Source organism: Physeter macrocephalus, chromosome 17 (genome assembly GCF_002837175.3).
Source record: "Physeter macrocephalus isolate SW-GA chromosome 17, ASM283717v5, whole genome shotgun sequence".
NCBI classification, from domain to species: Eukaryota; Metazoa; Chordata; class Mammalia; order Artiodactyla; family Physeteridae; genus Physeter; species Physeter macrocephalus.
In genome coordinates this window covers 43,634,165-43,651,657 of record NC_041230.1, presented here as the reverse complement: position 1 = coordinate 43,651,657, position 17,493 = coordinate 43,634,165, and the positions used below count along the sequence as shown (strand labels likewise).

Genomic DNA, 17,493 nt, shown 5'->3' with positions numbered 1-17,493 from the left:
GGAGGACCCCACATGCCGGGGAGCGGCTGGGCCCGTGAGCCATGGCCGCTGGGCCTGCGCGTGCGGAGCCTGTGCCCCGCAACGGGAGAGGCCCCGGCAGAGGGAGGCCCGCATACCCCAAAAAAAAAAAAAAAAAAAAAAAAAAAAAAAAAAAAAAAAAAAAAATAAAGGCATGTGCAAGGTGAAAGTAAAAGGGTGGGGAAAGAAAGACCATGCAAACACCAAGTATAAGGAAGCCTTGCTAAAATCAGACAAAGTGGACTTCAGGACAAGGAGTATTACCAGGGACTATTTCCCAATAATAAAGGGGCCAATTCATCAAAAATGTCTTAACTGGGCAGGATTGGGCAAGTTACTCAGCTTCAATTTCCTCATCTGCAAACGACAACAATAAAAGTACCTGCCTAGTTATGGGTACAGTGAGGATCACAGGATTTAACTCATGTCAGGTGTTTAGAAACATGCTTAGCACATAACCAGTGCTCTGTGACTCTTAGCCCTCAGTGTTGTTGCATCTGGGACAAAGCCTCAGGCTCTCACTGTGATCCTGGCTGAGCTTCTTCTGAGGTGAGGCTCTGCAGGCTGTTGCAAGATAAGATGTGAACACAGGCCACTACCTGGTTCCTCCAGTTCCCTTTCCGTGTGTGTGTGTGTGTGTGTGTGTGTGTGTGTGTGTGTGTGTGTGTGTAGAGACCTGAGGCAGAGGAATGGGACGAGTGAGTCAGCCTGCATCCAGTAATCAGTTTGCTGCTAGACCCAAAGGATGAAGTCAAGGAGACACTGGGATGGGGCCAGGAGGAGCGCAACGACCAGGTGGGGTTTGGATGATTGCCTGGTTTAATTGGTGCTGGATGGGATGGCTCCAGGCTGACCTGGGTCATCTTCTAGCCTGAGAAGCATGAAGGCAGTCAGCACCTGGGACCTGCCAAGTTCACATGGCAGGAACCACAATTATCTTTGGGCCTTTCCCTCTGGTCGCCGGCACAGAGAGAGTGCTCGGTGACGTCACCTTCCCCACTTGCCCCGAGACACCCAGCCCCCTGCTCCAAAGCTGTAATGGCAGGGCTAGCTTCACCTCTGGCAGGGCTGGGAGCCCTGCTGGGGCTGAGCCAGCTTTGGCATGGAGGCCAGTGCAAGGATGAGGTTCCAGCTGGGGCTGCAGGCAGGTGGGTTTCTGAATCACGATTGATTCTTTCTCCCAGGCTTCAGTGCTTTTCCTCTACATCCATCCTTGCTCTTCTCCATTCCTTTCCTGACACCACGTCCCTGTCACCCGCAGTGGCTGCTGAATGCCCTGCATTGGACGTTCATTGACACCCACTGAGCACCAGACACTGGGCACATGGTGCCCTCTCTCCTATCGTGGGTGGTGGGTCCAGGCACACCCGGCTTTACAGACGAGAGAGCCGAGAGGCTCTGAGAGGTAAAGGCACTTGCCCAGGATCCCACAGCTCATAAAAGGCAGAGTCAGGCTTTGAAGGTGGTCACCTGACTCCAAGGTCATTTTTCTTTACTGATTTTGGTCTAGATTAATCTTCAATACACCGACTCATCAGAAGTCTTCAAGGGCTTCCCATTGTCTTCAAGGGTTTCTGCAGCCTCCAAACTTTTTTGATCTTGCATCCCTATTAAGTAAAACGTTTTGAGCACATTCTCCATTATATGTCCATTTAAATTATCTACAAATTATTTGTGCGAGCTAATGTACTCTTGTATTATGTACATTAGAAAACATTCAAATATGGTTTATATATGAAAGAAATATATCAAAAAGAGTCTAATATTTTCTCCTCACCTCTGGGGATCAGCCTGTGAGTACCCCTGGGGTACACATACATCCCTACCTTGGAGACAGCCAGCCTGGAAGATGAAGTGACAACTCCTGGGCCTGATACTGGGTGTTCTGTCATCTAAAGCCCTCAGCAGATCTCCTTCTACTGCCCCACAGACCAATGTCAAGGAATCAAATGGGCCACAATCATTCTCAACTCCACATCTATGCCCATACTCCCTCCCCACCTCCTTTCCCTTCTCCCCCTTCCCAAGTATCCCATATTGTATGAGCTCCAACCCAAACCCTAGGTTCTGTGCAAAGCCCTCCTCTCCTACCCTAGACACGGGCATTTTTACCAATCATTCTGCCTCCCAACCTCAGCCTGCCTGCATCACCATTAAATTATCTTGCCTGGCATGTCTCACCTTGCTGAGTACTTTATGTGGGTACCATTATTATTACTTCCATTTCATAGCTAGGTAAACTGGGGCTCAGAGAGGTCAAGTAATTTCCCCAAGGTCACACAGTAAGTGATAGAACCTGTCTCTAGAGTCTGAACTCTGCTTCAGCACTAAGCTATGTGAAGCAAAGATGGTCTCTTACATTGTTGTTTATTCTTCCCAGCAACTAACATAGAAATATAGGTATATGTCAAGCAAAGTGCTGAACGAATGATTGTTTGAATGGGTGAATGAATGAATTACACAGGCCACCACTAAGAAGAAAGCCCTTGGACTTCCCTGGTGGTGCAGTGGTTAAGACGGATTCGAGCCCTGGTCCAGGAAGACCCCACATGCCACAGAGCAACTGAGCCTGTGCACCACAACTACTGAGCCTGCGCTCTAGAGCCCACATGCCACAACTGCTGAGCCCGTGTGCCACAACTGCTGAAGCCCATGTGCCTAGAGCCCATGCTCCGCAACAAGAGAAGCCACCGCAATGAGAAGCCCATATGCCTAGAGCCCATGCTCCGCAACAAGAGAAGCCACCGCAATGAGAAGCCCATGCACCACACGAAGAGTAGCCCCTCCTCGCAGCAACTAGAGAAAGCCCACGCACAGCAAAGAAGACCCAACGCAGCCAAAAATAAATAAATAAAAATACATAAATAAATTAAAGAAAAAAAAAAAGAATCTGCCTGCCAATGCAGGGAACTTCGGTTCGATCCCTGGTCTGAGAAGATCCCACATGCCTCAAGACAACTAAGCCCATGCGCCACCAACTATTGAGTGCACACTCTAGAGCCTGTGAGCTGCAACCACTGAGCCCGCACACCACAACTACTGAAGCCCTCGTTCTCTGGGGCCTGCGTGCTGCAACTACTGAAGCCCACGCCCCTAGAGCCTGTGCTCCACAACAAGAGAAGCCACCGCAATGAGAAGCCCACGCACTGCAATGAAGAATAGCCCCCACTCGCCACAACTAGAGAAAAGCCTGTGCGCAGCGACGAAGACCTAGTGCAGCCACAAAAAAAAAAAAAAAAAAAAAAAGAAAGCCCTTGTTGGAGGAGAAAGGGCCTACTTGATTCCTAGTACAGAATGTATTGGCTCCTATACCTAAAGAATCCTGGTTAAGACTTCAAGCTTCATGCATGGCTGAATCTGGACACTCAGATGTCATCACCAGGATTCAGTGTCTCCAGCTCCTGGCTTGGCCATCCTCTGTGTTGACTTCATCCTCAGGCAGCCTTCACTGGCAACTCCAGGGTCATGCCCTGCCAACCTAGCAATCCTAGCAAGAGGAGAGGGTTGTCCGATGGCTTATTGCACCAGCTTAGGCCATGGGCCTATCCTGGATCCCATTTCTGTGGCCCTCGGGTTGGGATGAACAGTTAGTCCCCAAGCACTGGAGCAGGAGGGTTGGTAGCTCCATACAGACCACATAAGCTGAGGTGGGGCTGGGGAGTAGGATGCTGTAACCAGGAGATGGGAGAACGAATGTGCACAGGTGTGAATTTCAAGTGTCCACTTGACTTTATCTCTTGCAGGACCTGGTAGACTGGCGGAAGCCCCTACTGTGGCAGGTAGGCCACTTGGGAGAGAAGTACGATGAGTGGGTCCACCAGCCGGTGACCAGGCCCATCCGCCTCTTCCACTCAGATCTCGTCGAGGCCCTCAGCAAGACTGTCTGGTGAGCCCTGCTCTCGGACCATGGTGGGCTATCCCTCTCTCCTGATGGTGCCAGTCAGATGCAAAGGGGAAGGGGCAAATGGATCCCTCCCTGGAGCCCAGAGCTGTACTGTAAGCTCTTGGCGAGAGTGGAACACGCCATAGGCATAATCCATTTGTATGCATGATTTTGTCCACTGAGTGACAATCCAACATGTAGCCAGAAACCACTTTGAATGTCACTCGTGTTCTATTCCAGACTTCTGTGAGGGGTTTCTAGCCTTCCCTGCCCATGGTGGACTATTTTGCCTGCAATTAGCCCCTCTGCCACAAGAGGTCAGCACCTATCTAGCTGCACTGTTAGCCAGAGGGACTCTTCTTTTGTATTTTTTCCTGCCAATAATTCATCTCAGAGACTGAGACAGACTCACAGCTTCTCTCTTCTTTTCCCCTCCTCCCCTCCCCACACCCCACATCAGTGTCCCCTGGACCGCAGGTCTCCATATGCTTTGCGCACATGCTTTGGTATCATCTCATCCCCCTCTAGTTGAGAGGTGTGTCTCTAGGGAAGTTGGACCCTCTCGAGCTTCTGTGCATGTATATCTCTCACCCTGACGACCTTCCTGCAGGTACAGCGTCCCCGTCATCTGGGTTCCCCTGATGCTGTATCTTAGTTGGTCCTACTACCAAACCCTCGCCCAGGGCAACGTCCGACTCTTCGCGTCCTTCACCACAGGTAATGTCGGGTCCTTCCTCAATTGCTCCCGTGGCTCCTGGAGGCCGGAGACCTTGGTGCTCTCCCTGGTCCTGAGTTTCTGAGAACATAGAACCCTAAACCATATCACAAAGATTTTAAAATGAGGTCTATCTGTAGAAATATTCTTCCAAAAGAAATGTCAGACCTCCCCACCCTCCACAAAATGAGTTTTAAAAAACAACCAGCCACACATTAGCAGACACTAAATGAAATCATTTCATCAAGTGGTGTAACAATAAAGATGGCGTTTCTCACTGAGTCTAAGAATAGAAAAAGTGTGACCTGGAATTGTTCGTCAGGAAACTAAATGAAGTCATTTCACCAGGTGGCACAGCAGAGAGCTGAACTTGGAATGGTTCATGAACAGAACACAGATTAGAGCCTGGGAGAGAAGGATCCCAGAGTGTCCTAGAATGTCCCCCCAGGGCAAAGGCCCGACGGCAGAAGCCCTGACTCAGAGTAGCAACCCACTAACCTCTACTGAGCACTTATCACATGCCTGGTGCTTTCCAGGGACCATCTCATTTAACCCTCCCAACAGCCCCACAAGAAAGGTACACCCCTTTAGAGATAAGGAAATGGAACCTCAGGAAGTCAAGCAAGCAATTCAGGGTCACGTGGCTAGGATGTAGTTGCTAGGTGCCACCCAGGTGGGCAGGGGACAGAGAGAAGGGCTGACATGGGGTGACTTCCAAAGAGCCTGTGAGGCTGAGTCTCTCAGGGCAGCCACAGGTTTGGGCCTCTTCTGCCAGCCTGCCTCCCAAGTTCATCACCTACCTTTGGTCTCCAGGTACGTGCCACCTGCCCAGGTAATCTGTCCGTCCTGGCAGAACCTGCCTTGGGGAAGTGCTTGCCCATGGCAAATGGTTCAGAGAGAGGCCGGGTAGGGGGACAGGTGGGAGAGGGGTGCTGGGAGTAGCTCAGGTGGGCTTTCCTCTCCTGATGACATGTCATGTTCCCAACTGTGAGCCTCTGAACCCCTGTCTCTTCCAGACACAGGCTCCTTCTCTCCACACTCCGAGGCTCTCTCCTGCCCGCCTCCCCCAGGAGGAGAAGTTGAGGGCTGAATGGTTTAGATGAGAGGGGCCACAGCCACAGTGCCGGGACCCCCAGTTTTCCCACCTGGTCCAGGATGGGGAGGGGCTGAGCCAGCTGCAGGAAGTCCCCCAGAGCCCAGGCTGCTCCCGGTCCCCAAGGGTTAATGTGTGCACCCCTCGAGCCAAGGTTACCCTTTTCTGCCCACGCTGAATAGCTCAGGCACAGCACAGGGCTTGTTGCTGAGACAGCCTGCTCACTGAATCACCCACTGTCTGCCGGGCGCTCCCCTAACAATCACCAACAGTGGCAGGGCCGCCAGGGCTGGGGCCGGAGGGGGAACGGGATGCCAGAGCTTTGGCCCAGGTCCCTTTGCAGGATTCCTCCAGAGATGCCACTCGGTACCAGCTCCGGCCTGATGGGCTGACGGGGGTGATGCTGGGGTGAGGGGGCGGGCGGAGACTTGACCTATAGGAGGGGACTCTTCTGCGAGGCAGGGAGGATGATTCGACGGCTTCATCAGAACCACAGGCCTCTGCAGAGAGCTGAAATGTGCTGTCTAATAAAGGTCTAGTGTAGGGGGTTAGTGGGGCTGTGACCACGATGCCAGCGACGGTGGCATGAGAGCCGCACACGCCTCCCTCACCTGCAGCTCATCAGGCAAGGCAAAGGCCACAGGCAGAAAAAAATAGAGCCACAAAGCAAGGCGAGTGGAAACTCAGCAGGGTCCCAGCACAGCTGCTGGACAAAGGGTGCACTGGAGTAAATGCAGGAGACTCAGGGTGCCAAGGAACAGTGGAAGCTGCACGGAGACACCAGTGCAAGGCTGAAATTCCTAGGTGCATGTGTGAAAATGCTTTGGAAAGCAGAGGGCTTCTGTACATCCAGGCTGGCCCCCAGCACAGTTCCTGGAGGCGCATTAGAGTGAGTGCAGAGCAGCGTCCTAGGCAAGGATTCAGGCCTCCGTGCGATTGTGGTGGGAGCCCCAGCAAAGGTCAAGACCAAAGTCTGTGGCCAGGGAATGCTTCTCTATGTCCAGTCCTTTCCCTGCTGACAAGAGAGCTACACAGCGAGGAAGGGCTCCTGCACTCTGGGGCAGGGGGCGCAGGGGAGCTGGGAAACTCCTTCTCCCCCAACCAGGGACCCTCCAGAGCCCTGCAAGGAGAACTGAGAAAACACAGCACAAGGAGGACTGTGTGGAACTTAGATGTACTTTGACTCATTATATTTAAAAATTATAGGGGCTTCCCTGGTGGCGCAGTGGTTGCGCGTCCGCCTGCCGATGCAGGGGAGCCGGGTTCGCGCCCCGGTCCGGGAGGATCCCACATGCCGCGGAGCGGCTGGGCCCGTGAGCCATGGCCGCTGAGCCTGCGCGTCCGGAGCCTGTGCTCCGCAACGGGAGAGGCCACAACAGAGGGAGGCCCGCATACCACAAAAAAAAAAAAAAAAATTATAGTAGCAGCTTGTTATATATGAGGCATATTATATTATCATGATAAGTATTAATATACAATATATTATTCTTATATATAAGATATATATTTATCACATAATCAGGTGTTATATTCCCTCTGTCTTAGCAACAGCCCTTCACAAGTGGTAGGATATTTTACTGTTGAGAAAACACGTAGAGGGTACAGAGCCGGGATCTGAACCCAGGCCTGCAAATCCAAAGCCCAGGCTCCCTGCACTTCACCAGAGTGTCCTGAAAGACCCCAGAGGTGCCCAGCCTTCCCTCAAAGTGGGACCTGGCCAACCAGAGCAGCCCAGCCAGGGCTGGATGGCCACTGACAGGCAATGCTGTCAGGCAAGTGTCCCATGCCAGATGTGGACACAGCAGGCCCCACTGATGAGAAATGTCAGACCAGCTCAACACCTGTTTTGAGAAAGATTGGATGGGTCCTTTGGGGACTGAATCTTAGCTGCGTTGTGTGTTACTTTCCAGGCAAAGTGTGAAAAATCCTTCCTTAGCTTAGAGACTCGTTTGGAACCGTCTATCAGAATGGCCCCGGGCCTGGAATCTGGTCCAAAGAGGAGGAAAGTCACCTCTCCTCCTCACCTTCCTGGACTCTCTCCTTACACACTAGTTCCCCGTGGTCATTCACACTAGGCACAGTCCTTCAGAAGTGCTTCCTTAAACAGAACCAGAGGCTGCCCCTGTTCTGCCCTTAGAACAGTACGGGTCAAATCTCATCTTTGTCCAGCCCTCCAGAGAGACTTGGGCTGGCCCATGAATCTCCCACGAGTGTCTGAGCACCTGCTGTGTTAAGCACAGGAGATACAGAACAAAATACCCACTCTGCCCATAAAATGCTCACAACCTGGTGGCGACGAATGAGTAAAACAGCAGCCATAGCTCAACATGATAAAGGATGATGTGGCAGACCTCAAACACGGCCCAGGCCGGGGCAAAGGGTGTCTGCGGAGGCTTCTCACAGGAGGAGACACGTGGGGTAAGGAAGGGAGAGAGGGAATTCCAGTGAAGGAAAAGATATGTGTGGGTGGGGCACGTGGGCATCTCAGGAGCCACAAGTGGTTCAGTTTGGCCCCTGTACAGGGTGATGGGGCAATGAGGCAGGGAGGTGGCGGCTGGCAGGGCTGGGTCTCAAGAGAGCTCGAGTGCCAGGCTAGGGGTTTGGACTTTACCTAAAGAGAACGAGGCACCACAGGAGGGTTTTAACAGCATGTAGGGGCAGAGGGTTGGAGTAGGAAGCTGATGCAGCCACCGGGTGATGAGGTAGTGGGGGAGTCAGAGCAGGGAACTGACCCAAGAGATTTTTTTTTTTTAACTGAGGTGAGATACATATAACATAAAATGAACTATTCTGAAGAGAATAATTCAGTGGCATTTAGTACGTTAACAATGTTGTGAACACCACCACTTTTGTCTAGTTCCAAAATGTTTTCATCACCCCAAAAGGAAACCCCATCCCCACTGAGCCACTGCTTCCCATTCCGCCCCCCCTTCTCCAGCCCCTGGCAACCACCAGTCTACTTCTGTCTCTCTACATTTGCCTATTCTGGACATGCCATATAAATAGACTCCTACAATATGGGGTCTTTTGTGTCTGGCTTTTCTTTTTTACTTTGCCAGAAGATATTAAGGAGAGGGAGCTGACAGAGCTTGGTGACAGGTTGGACACGGGAGAGAGGAATAAGTTGAGCCTTAGGTAATGTGTGGAAGTCATTAACCCCCCCACTGAGGTGCAGCCTGGGGTGATAGGGTGGGCAGGAAGGAAGAAGAAGATGATTGGCTGCTGACCTTGGAGGCGGGGCTGTGGACAGCTGCATGGAGATGCCCAGTAGCAAGTGGCCCTCCAGGGCTGAGCTGGAGGCATAGATCTGGGGCTTGTCAGCAGGCAGGTGCGGCTGACATCCTAGATCAGACAGAGAGCTTATAAGAGGGGAGGGTCAAGGTTTTGACCCTGGGGACAAAGGCGGTTTCCAAGATGGAGCCTGACAAAGGGCATCTAGAGAAGAGGAGAAAAGCCAAGTATCCCAGCAGGCAGGGAGTGGAGCTGTGTGTTCAAACCTTGTTGGTTCAAGTTCCTTTGAGAATCTGAACATTTGTGGGCTCAACCCCCAGAAAGATGCACATAGATGCATCGTTTGGGACACCATGTCAGCAGGTTCACTCTGAAATCCGACCGAGGACTCTGGGTATTCATAAACCTCAGGATGGGAACTTATGGGGTTACAGATTCAAAAATAGAGTGGGGGCTTCCCTGGTGGCGCAGTGGTTGAGAGTCCGCCTGCCGATGCAGGGGACACGGGTTCGAGCCCCGGTCTGGGAAGATCCCACATGCCGCGGAGCAACTGGGCCCGTGAGCCACAATTACTGAGCCTGTGCGTCCGGAGCCTGTGCTCCACGACGGGAGAGGCCACAGCAGTGAGAGGCCCACGTACCGCAAAAAAAAAAAAGAGAATGGCTAGCTTTAGAAAACAGTTTGGTAGTTTCCCCAAAAGTTAAACACAGTTGCAGTAGGTGCCAGCAATTCCACTCCTAGGCATATACCCAAGACAACTGAAAACATACATCCACACAAAAAATCGCACATGAATGTTCATAGCAGCATTATTCATAATAGCCAAAAAGTAGAAACAACCCAGCTGTCCATCAGCTGATGAGTGGATAAACAAATGTGGTGCGTCCATATTAATAAGGAATATTATTCAGCCTTAAAAAGGGATGAAGTTCTGATACATGCTACAACGTGGATGAACCTTGAAAATATTGTAAGTAAAAGAAGCCAGTCACAAAAGACCACATACTGTATGAGTCCATTGATACGAAATATCCAGAATAGGCAAATGCAATAGACAGAAAGTAGTTTAGGGGATTCCTGGCTCTGGGAAATGGCAGGGGTTGGAGGAAATGCGTAGTGACTGCTAATGGGTAAAGGGTTTCTTTCTGGGGTGATAAAAATGTTCTAAAATTGTGGTGATGGTTGTACAACTCTGAGTATACTAAAAACCATTGAATTGTACACTTGAAATGGGTGAATTGTAAGATATGTGAGTTATAGTTCAATAAAGCTGCTCCTTTTTAAAAGAGAGAGCAAGTATAGCCAAAGCAATAGCTTGTGGAGGAAAGAAGTAGAGCTAAGAGGGTGAGCATAGACATGAAGAAAACTGTGACAAGAGCTGAAGTGTCGGTGAAGTCAAAGAATGGATGAAGTAGAGAAAAGAAACGAGAGCCGGAAGGACTGCAGGCTGTCCTCTGAGGGCTGGGCATGGGGAACCTCACACTTCATGATAATTACATCTCTCCAGTCTTCTGGTCTCCGGGCTAATCATCTTCAGGATTTTCACATCTTCCTCATATGCTATGATTTTAAGTATTGTTCATGAACCTACCTCTCCTGGGGTTCTCCTGGCCCTCCTGGCCCCCCAGTCCCTGGTGGTTAACATCTTCCACCAGTAGCCCCCCAGCTCTGCTGGCTTCATCAGGATCGCCACTCCCTCTCCTCCATGCTGCTGGGGCAAGGTCACTTTTTCCTGGTGTCTTAGTCCGTTCAGGCTGCTTTAACAAAACATCACAGACTGGGTGGCTTGTCAACAATAGAAATTAATTGCTCACGATTCTGGAGGCTGGAAGTCCAGGATCAGGGTGTGAGCATGGTCAGGTGAGGGCCCTCTTCTAGGTCAAAGACTCATTGTATCCTCACGTGGCAGAAAGGGGAAGAGTTCTCTCGAGCCTCTTTTTTTTTTTTTTTTTTTTTTGTGGTATGCGGGCCTCCCTCTGCTGTGGCCTCTCCCGTTGCGGGGCACAGGCTCCGGACGCGCAGGCTCAGCGGCCATGGCTCACGGGCCCAGCCGCTCCGCGGCACGTGGGACCCCCCCAGACCGGGGCGCGAACCCGGTTCCCCTGCATCGGCAGGCGGACGCGCAACCACTGCGCCACCAGGGAAGCCCCATCGAGCCTCTTTTATAAGGGAATTAGTCCTATTCACCCCATGACCTCATCACCTCCCATCACCTTGGGGGTTAGTTTTAAACATATGAATTTGAGGGAACACGTTCAGACGGTAGCACCAGGTAAAGGTCCAGTGCTGGCCATAGCTGTTCCTCGTACAGTCCCTTTAAGGAAGATCTCAGATCTCTAGCCAAATCTTACTCTGATACCAAAGCCAGACAAAGACACCACAAGAAAGAAAACTACAAACTAATATCACTGACGAATATAGATGCAACAATCCTCAACAAGACACTAGAAAACTGAATCCTAGAACATATTAAAGGATTATACACCACCACCAAATGGGATTTGTTCCAGAATGCAAGGGTGGTTCAACATCTGAAATCAATGTAAGACCCCACATCAATAGTCCTCTGAGAGGACTCCTCCTAAGCCCAACATAGATCGTCACAGCCTCCTTCCCATTTTGATTCAAAGGCCCTGATGGTGGGGCTGGGCCCCATAGCTGCTGGGCAGAGGGCAGCAGCTCCTAAGGAGACAGGGCCTTGGGACAGGACCTCTGGAGCTACCAGGCACTGCTGCGCCCCGGGGCTGTCTGCCCTGACCTTGCCTCTCTCCTGCCCCTCTGCAGAGTACTCAGTAGCCATGCCCGAGTCCACGTTCCCGGGCCTCTTCGTGCTGGGGCTGCTCCTCTGGAGCCTAGTAGAGTACCTCATCCACCGCTTCCTGTTCCACATGAAGCCCCCCAATGACAGCTATTACCTCATCATGCTGCACTTCGTCATGCACGGCCAGCACCACAAGGTGAGCAGGGCAGGCTCTCACCCGGGTCCCTGCCACTGTGACCCACCCGTGGGAGCTGCCCATCTGGGTGGGAGTCAGGTTGAGAGCGAGGGGAGATCAAGGGCGTGTGACTGGGTCCTGGCCTGCGCCGGGCGTGGACAGAGTGAGCCTGTCTGTCCAGCTTTAACCCTCACAACAACTTCATTCCTTCATTTATTCCTTCATTCAGTCCACGCGCACTTAAGTGCTCACTATGTGCCGGGCACTGTTCTAGACACCACTGAACAAAACAGTCAAGAATCACTGCCCTTGTGGAGCTTCATTCTGAAGATGGTGCTACGGTTCTCCCCATTCCACAGACTGGCAGACTGAGGCTTGGGGAAATAAAGGAACTAAGGAATTCACCCAAGGTCACACCTGGATGTTGTCCCCTGTGGAATCCAGAGTCTGTGCTCTCAGCCGTCCACCCCCCTGGGGCTCCTCAAGGGCAACATGACGGTCCCAGCAGCTGGGATTGGAAGCCAGGTCTGCCCAGAGGAAGTGGTGTCCCCTGCTGCTTCTCTGTCCCTGCACCGTGCTGATCTCAGCCTGTCCCAGGGTCTCCATCCTCCCCCCTCCCTTCCTTCCTTCTTCGTCCTGGAGCTGGTGCTCTGGCACATGGCCAGCAAGTCCTGTTGCCCCTGGTCAGAGGGGAGGGAGGCCCACATCAGTACATTGCTCTTTCTCTGTCGCCTGATTTCTCTCTCTCCTCTTTCAGCCCAGAGAGGGTCTCTCCTCAGAATACTCACACCGTCTCTAAAATCTTACCTGTCTGCCAGGCCCTTGGCTTGTGAAGCTCCAGAGCCAAAGACTAGGTTCTTTTGTTGTCTGGTTCACTGTGACAACACCCCCTTGGAACAAAGAAGGCCACGTGGGGTGGGGGACCTGCCTGTTTACACTTCCAGGATAGTCCACCATGTGCGCCTTCATCACCCTCAGACTTTGTCCAGGTGCCCCGCCTGGTACTTGGGGTGGGGGGTTGGGCCTCCTCTCTAGCACCGAACAGATTCCAGAGCCACAGGGGCCTCTTGAGCATAAAGAGGGGCTCTGCTCTGTGAGCATCCTGCCCACATCACACCCACCCCTGTTTTCTTGGCCGGTTTTCCAGGTCCCATCCTGGCTTGGAAATGGGGAGTGGGACAGACTCTCCAGGGCTTTTAGGCTTGGTGGCCCACCCTCCCCAGAGCCACCGAGGGTGCCAAGCCTACACCCTCCCTGGACTGTCTGGGCTGCTCCGCCCCATCCCCCATGGGAGCACCTCTGGGCCGGCATGCTGCGTGTGACCACAGTCAGGCCCTGGGGCCCCGGGCTGCGTCCTGACACATGAGCCCCTCCATCCACAGGCACCCTTCGACGAGTCCCGCCTGGTCTTCCCCCCTGTGCCAGCCTCTCTGGTGATCGCTTTCTTCTACGTGTTCTTACGGCTCATCCTGCCCGAGGCGGTGGGGGGCACTGTGTTTGCAGGGGGCCTCCTGGGCTACATCATCTACGACATGATCCACTACTATCTTCACTTCGGCTCCCCGCACAAGGGCTCCTACCTGTACAACCTGAAGGCCCACCACGTCAAGCACCACTTTGCACATCAGCAGTCAGGTGAGGACCTGCCGGTGCCTCCCCGCTTCCTCGTTTGTTCATTTCTTATTTGACAGCTACCCCTGAGCTTCTAGCCAGGGCCAGGCACGGTTCTGGGGATACACAGTCAGCAAGGCAAGCGTGGAGCTCCCATCCTAGTCCCTGGTGCAGGGGGCTGTGCAGAGACAGACAAACAAGGAAACCAGTAAATAGCTAAGACCATTGCAGACAGTGATAAGTGCCACAAAGAAAATAAAGCAAAGTGATGTTAGAGAAACCATGTCAGTGGGGGCGGGGACCCACACTGTTTAATAATATAGAATGTGAGTCACAGATGGGATTTTACATTTTCTGGTAGCCACATTAACAAGTAAAATTAAACCAATGAAGTTAATTTTAATAATATAGTTCATTAAGCCAAATACAACCAAAATGTGATCATTTCAACGTGTGATCAATATAAAACTTGTTGGGAGTTCCCTGGAGGCCCGCTGGTTAGGACTCGGCGCTCTCATTGCCGTGGGCCCGGGTTTGATCCCTGGTTGGGGAGCTGGGATCCCGCAAGCCGTGCGGCGCGGCCACAAAGAACAATTGTCAATGAGAAATTTTACATTCTTTCCTTCTATTAAGTCTTCGATATCCGGTGTGTAACTTGCACTTACAAGCCCGTCGCCATTCAAGGGCTAAATGTTCATTGGAAATACTTGATCCATATTTAGAGTTTCTAAAATTTACAGTCAAAAAAGTAGATTCACATACGTGAGTTGCTCCAAACGTGCCTCAAAGTTTTCCAGCAACTGAATCGAGTATAGCTTTCTACATTGAAGTGTAAGTTAATTAAAATTAAATGAAACTGGGAATTTAGTCCCTCCATAGCTCGGGCCACATTTCCAGTGCTCAGGAGTCACACGGGCTAGTGGCTACCCTGCCGGACAGCAGAATGTTAGCTAAAGTGGTCCGGGAAGGTGTCCCTGCAGAGACGTCATTAGAGCTGAGACCTGAATTAGGAGAAGCCAGCGTCCAATGTCTGGAGAAAGAGCATCCCAGGAGCAACAGGTGTGAAGCCTTGAAGCAGGAATGAACTTGGCATCTTCAAAGAGAAGGAGGCGGCTGGAGTGTGAGGGAGAGAGAGGAAGAGGCAGGCAGCAGCCAGGCTCTCCCAGGAAGCCAGGCCAGATAAGAAATTTGGGGTTATTCCAACAGTATCCTTGGGAGTCTAGAAACACTGGTACCCTGCTCTTGACTTCTGCCAGAATGGCCCTGAGAGTTGGGAAGGCCATCGGGAACCGATGCTGAAATCTTCCCCACGTGCTAGCCCCAGCTAGGCTCCCTTCCGAGCAAACTGACTCCTTCAAGAATGCCTCATCTTCTCCCCATTTGTCTCCCTCTCTAGGATTTGGCATCAGTACTAAATTTTGGGATCACTTTTTCCACACCCTTATTCTGGAAGAACCCCACCCGAAGATACAGTGACAACTCCCAGCCCTGTTGTCCTGCCCTCAGCCCCGCTGTGGCCCCTACCCCAGTCCACCCCCATCCAGACCCTGCAAAGAAGGTTTGCTTGACCAGGCAGTGCGGGCTTTGTCCGGCCCTTGGGCTTGGTGGAGGGTGCTGGGGAAACCCTGAAGCCCGAGGCTAACCCTGAGACTGCCCTCCTGACCCAGCACAGGAGGGTCACGTCCACTTGGTGGCCGAGTGGCCCTCAGGGACTAGCTCTTTTCTGGAGCAGCCCAGCCTCTTCACTCACACCCCCGCCCAGTGCCTTAGCCCCCAGGACTGCTTCAGGACCCGGCCAGTGGGGACTTTCCTAAGGGGAGTGAAGGCAACTGACCCCTGGGACCAGCTGGTGTCCCACCTGTGTCTTAGCACCCTGGAGCTGCCAGTGTTAACAGTGAAGAACGGAGTCTGCAGGGCCATGGCCCTCATCTTCCCCACCTTCTCTTCCCGGAGAGGGTGCGGTGGCTCTGGCTGGGGACTGGAGGACACAGAGGTGGATGAAGCACTCTCCAAAGAGGAGAAAGCAGGAAGCCTCCTACAGGCCACCCCCAATCCCGGGGCAGCACCTTTGTCCCCTGCCAAGAACAAATGCCAGCTGCATCACCAGGTGCCTCGGGCTGTGACACATCCAGCACCCACACGCCTGGCCCTCACCTGTCTGTGCAGGTGGGCTGAGAGTAGCTGTTGGGGGTCTCGAGGCTGGAGGGAGCCCACGCCCCTTTCTTTAGGAAGCACCAGCTGCTCTAGCCATCTCTCCGCCTCCAGAATCACAAAGCTTTTCCCCAAGGGAGGCTAAAGAGACCTCTCCGTGGGTGGGAGCCCCATCCTGTCCCCAGCCATTCTTGACCTCCACCTGGCATAAGTGGGCCCCTGCCCGCCTCACTCAGGACCCTTCCAGCCAGTGCCTCCTTAAGCCGAGAAGAAGCCTTGATGCGGTGCCTTATCTCCCAGCCCCTCCCACCCCAGCAGACGAGGTTCCCACCCTTTCTTCCGAATAACCAAAACCCTCGCTGCTCATAAGAGGGTCTTATTTATAAACTATATAAATACCCTTAGTCGGGCCCCAGACCAAGTAGCTGCTCAGATTGCCCTTTCTAATCCTACATGTCGAGCTTATATAAAAACGTTTTTGTCTTATTTTTGTTCCCTTCTTACCCACAAACCGTTACTACTTGAAACTTTTTAAAAACTCGATGTGTGTAAAGGCTATAGGGAAGCAGTTTGACCGATCCTGTGATTTGTACTGTTTACTGCGGGGTTATTTAAAGATTTTGGAATAAATATACAAACTACCGTTGTGAAATAAAGGTGTAAATAAATTGTATATTTTGAAAAATAAACACATTGGAAAAGAAACCAAAAAAGATGAGGTGTTACTTGCTGATGGCGACTCACCAGACTTTGTGTCGAGGCCAGCAAGGCTCAGGAGGGTTTGGGGGGTGTGGCTGGTTGAGCGGGAAGGAGTATTTATTCGATCGCCGACCAGGTTGTGTAGACTTGCTGGGGTATAGTGATGATAAAAATCAGACCAACCCCTATCCTTTTATTCGACTTTATTACTGTTTGGTGTTTTTTTTTGGCCACTGCCTCGGGGCTTGCGGGATCTTAGTTCCCCGACCAGGGATCAAACCCACGCCGTTCGCAGTGAAATCGCGGGGCCCTAACCACTGGACCACCAGGGAATTTCCCTTGTTACTGTTTTTAAATTCTCTGCAGACAGCATCTCCCCCTCACTGCTTACACCTGGAGGTGGGCATAAGGGGGCGTCACTCCCACCAACTGCCTTGGTACACAACAGAGGAGGTGTTTCTTTTGGAATTTATCAGACCACAGCTAAGACTCTAGTTGACTTTTCTAAGGCTCCAGCAACAAATGCCCAATGTAGGAACTAGAACTTCAGGCCAGCTCAGTCTGGGTGAAACAGTTTCCCAGGATATCTTCCCAGCCACCACATCAGAACCACCTATGGAACCTATCAAACCACAGATCCAGGTCCTCAACGGTCAGAGTCTCATTCAGTAGGTGCGGCAGAGGTGGGCTCTGCATTTGCCTGCACAAGGATGCAGAGGCAAAAATGAAAGCGGAGGCAAGCTGATGTTGGCGAGACTGCGGCCACATGGAGGGTGCTGCCTCTCCCTGCTCGAGAGAGCAGCTCCCAGCCTGAAGGTTAGGGCGACCTGTCTGTGCCAATCCTCCCTCAAGCTCCTGGAATCAGGCCATCCAAGCAGCAGAAATCCAACCTCCATTCCCTAGGTGCTGTTGGGAATCCAACCATGGAGCATCACTCCCCAGGCGAAGGAAGAAACAAAAAGCAGGAGCAAAGGAAGAGATCAACTAGTTGTAAATATGCAAGTCCACCGGAGACAGGTCTAAGATGAGCAAGTTTGAGCAAAAAATTAATTGGAAAAAAAAATTTTTTTTTTTTTTTTTTTTTTTTTTTTTTTTTTTTGTGGTACGCGGACCTCTCACTGTTGTGGCCTCTCCCGTTGCGGAGCACAGGCTCTGG

General features: G+C 52.0%; 1 protein-coding gene across 4 annotated transcripts in view; it reads left to right on the top strand.

The window, feature by feature from the left end:
- The window catches only part of FA2H (fatty acid 2-hydroxylase), a 54,517-nt gene extending 38,183 nt beyond the window's left edge, over positions 1 to 16,334 (top strand). For 2 of the 4 annotated variants that reach the window (XM_055079043.1, XM_007102263.3), the window contains exons 3-7: positions 3,762 to 3,904; positions 4,512 to 4,618; positions 11,725 to 11,897; positions 13,259 to 13,511; positions 14,884 to 16,334. In XM_055079043.1, the coding sequence (XP_054935018.1) occupies positions 3,762 to 3,904; positions 4,512 to 4,618; positions 11,725 to 11,897; positions 13,259 to 13,511; positions 14,884 to 14,963 (756 nt within the window). In that variant the 3' untranslated portion in view covers positions 14,964 to 16,334. Of the gene's footprint in view, positions 1 to 3,761; positions 3,905 to 4,511; positions 4,619 to 11,724; positions 11,898 to 12,105; positions 13,512 to 14,883 lie in introns of those variants that run through there. The other 2 variants (XR_008615531.1, XM_055079044.1) reach the window with 2 other exon arrangements.
- Positions 16,335 to 17,493: the final 1,159 nt, after the last annotated feature.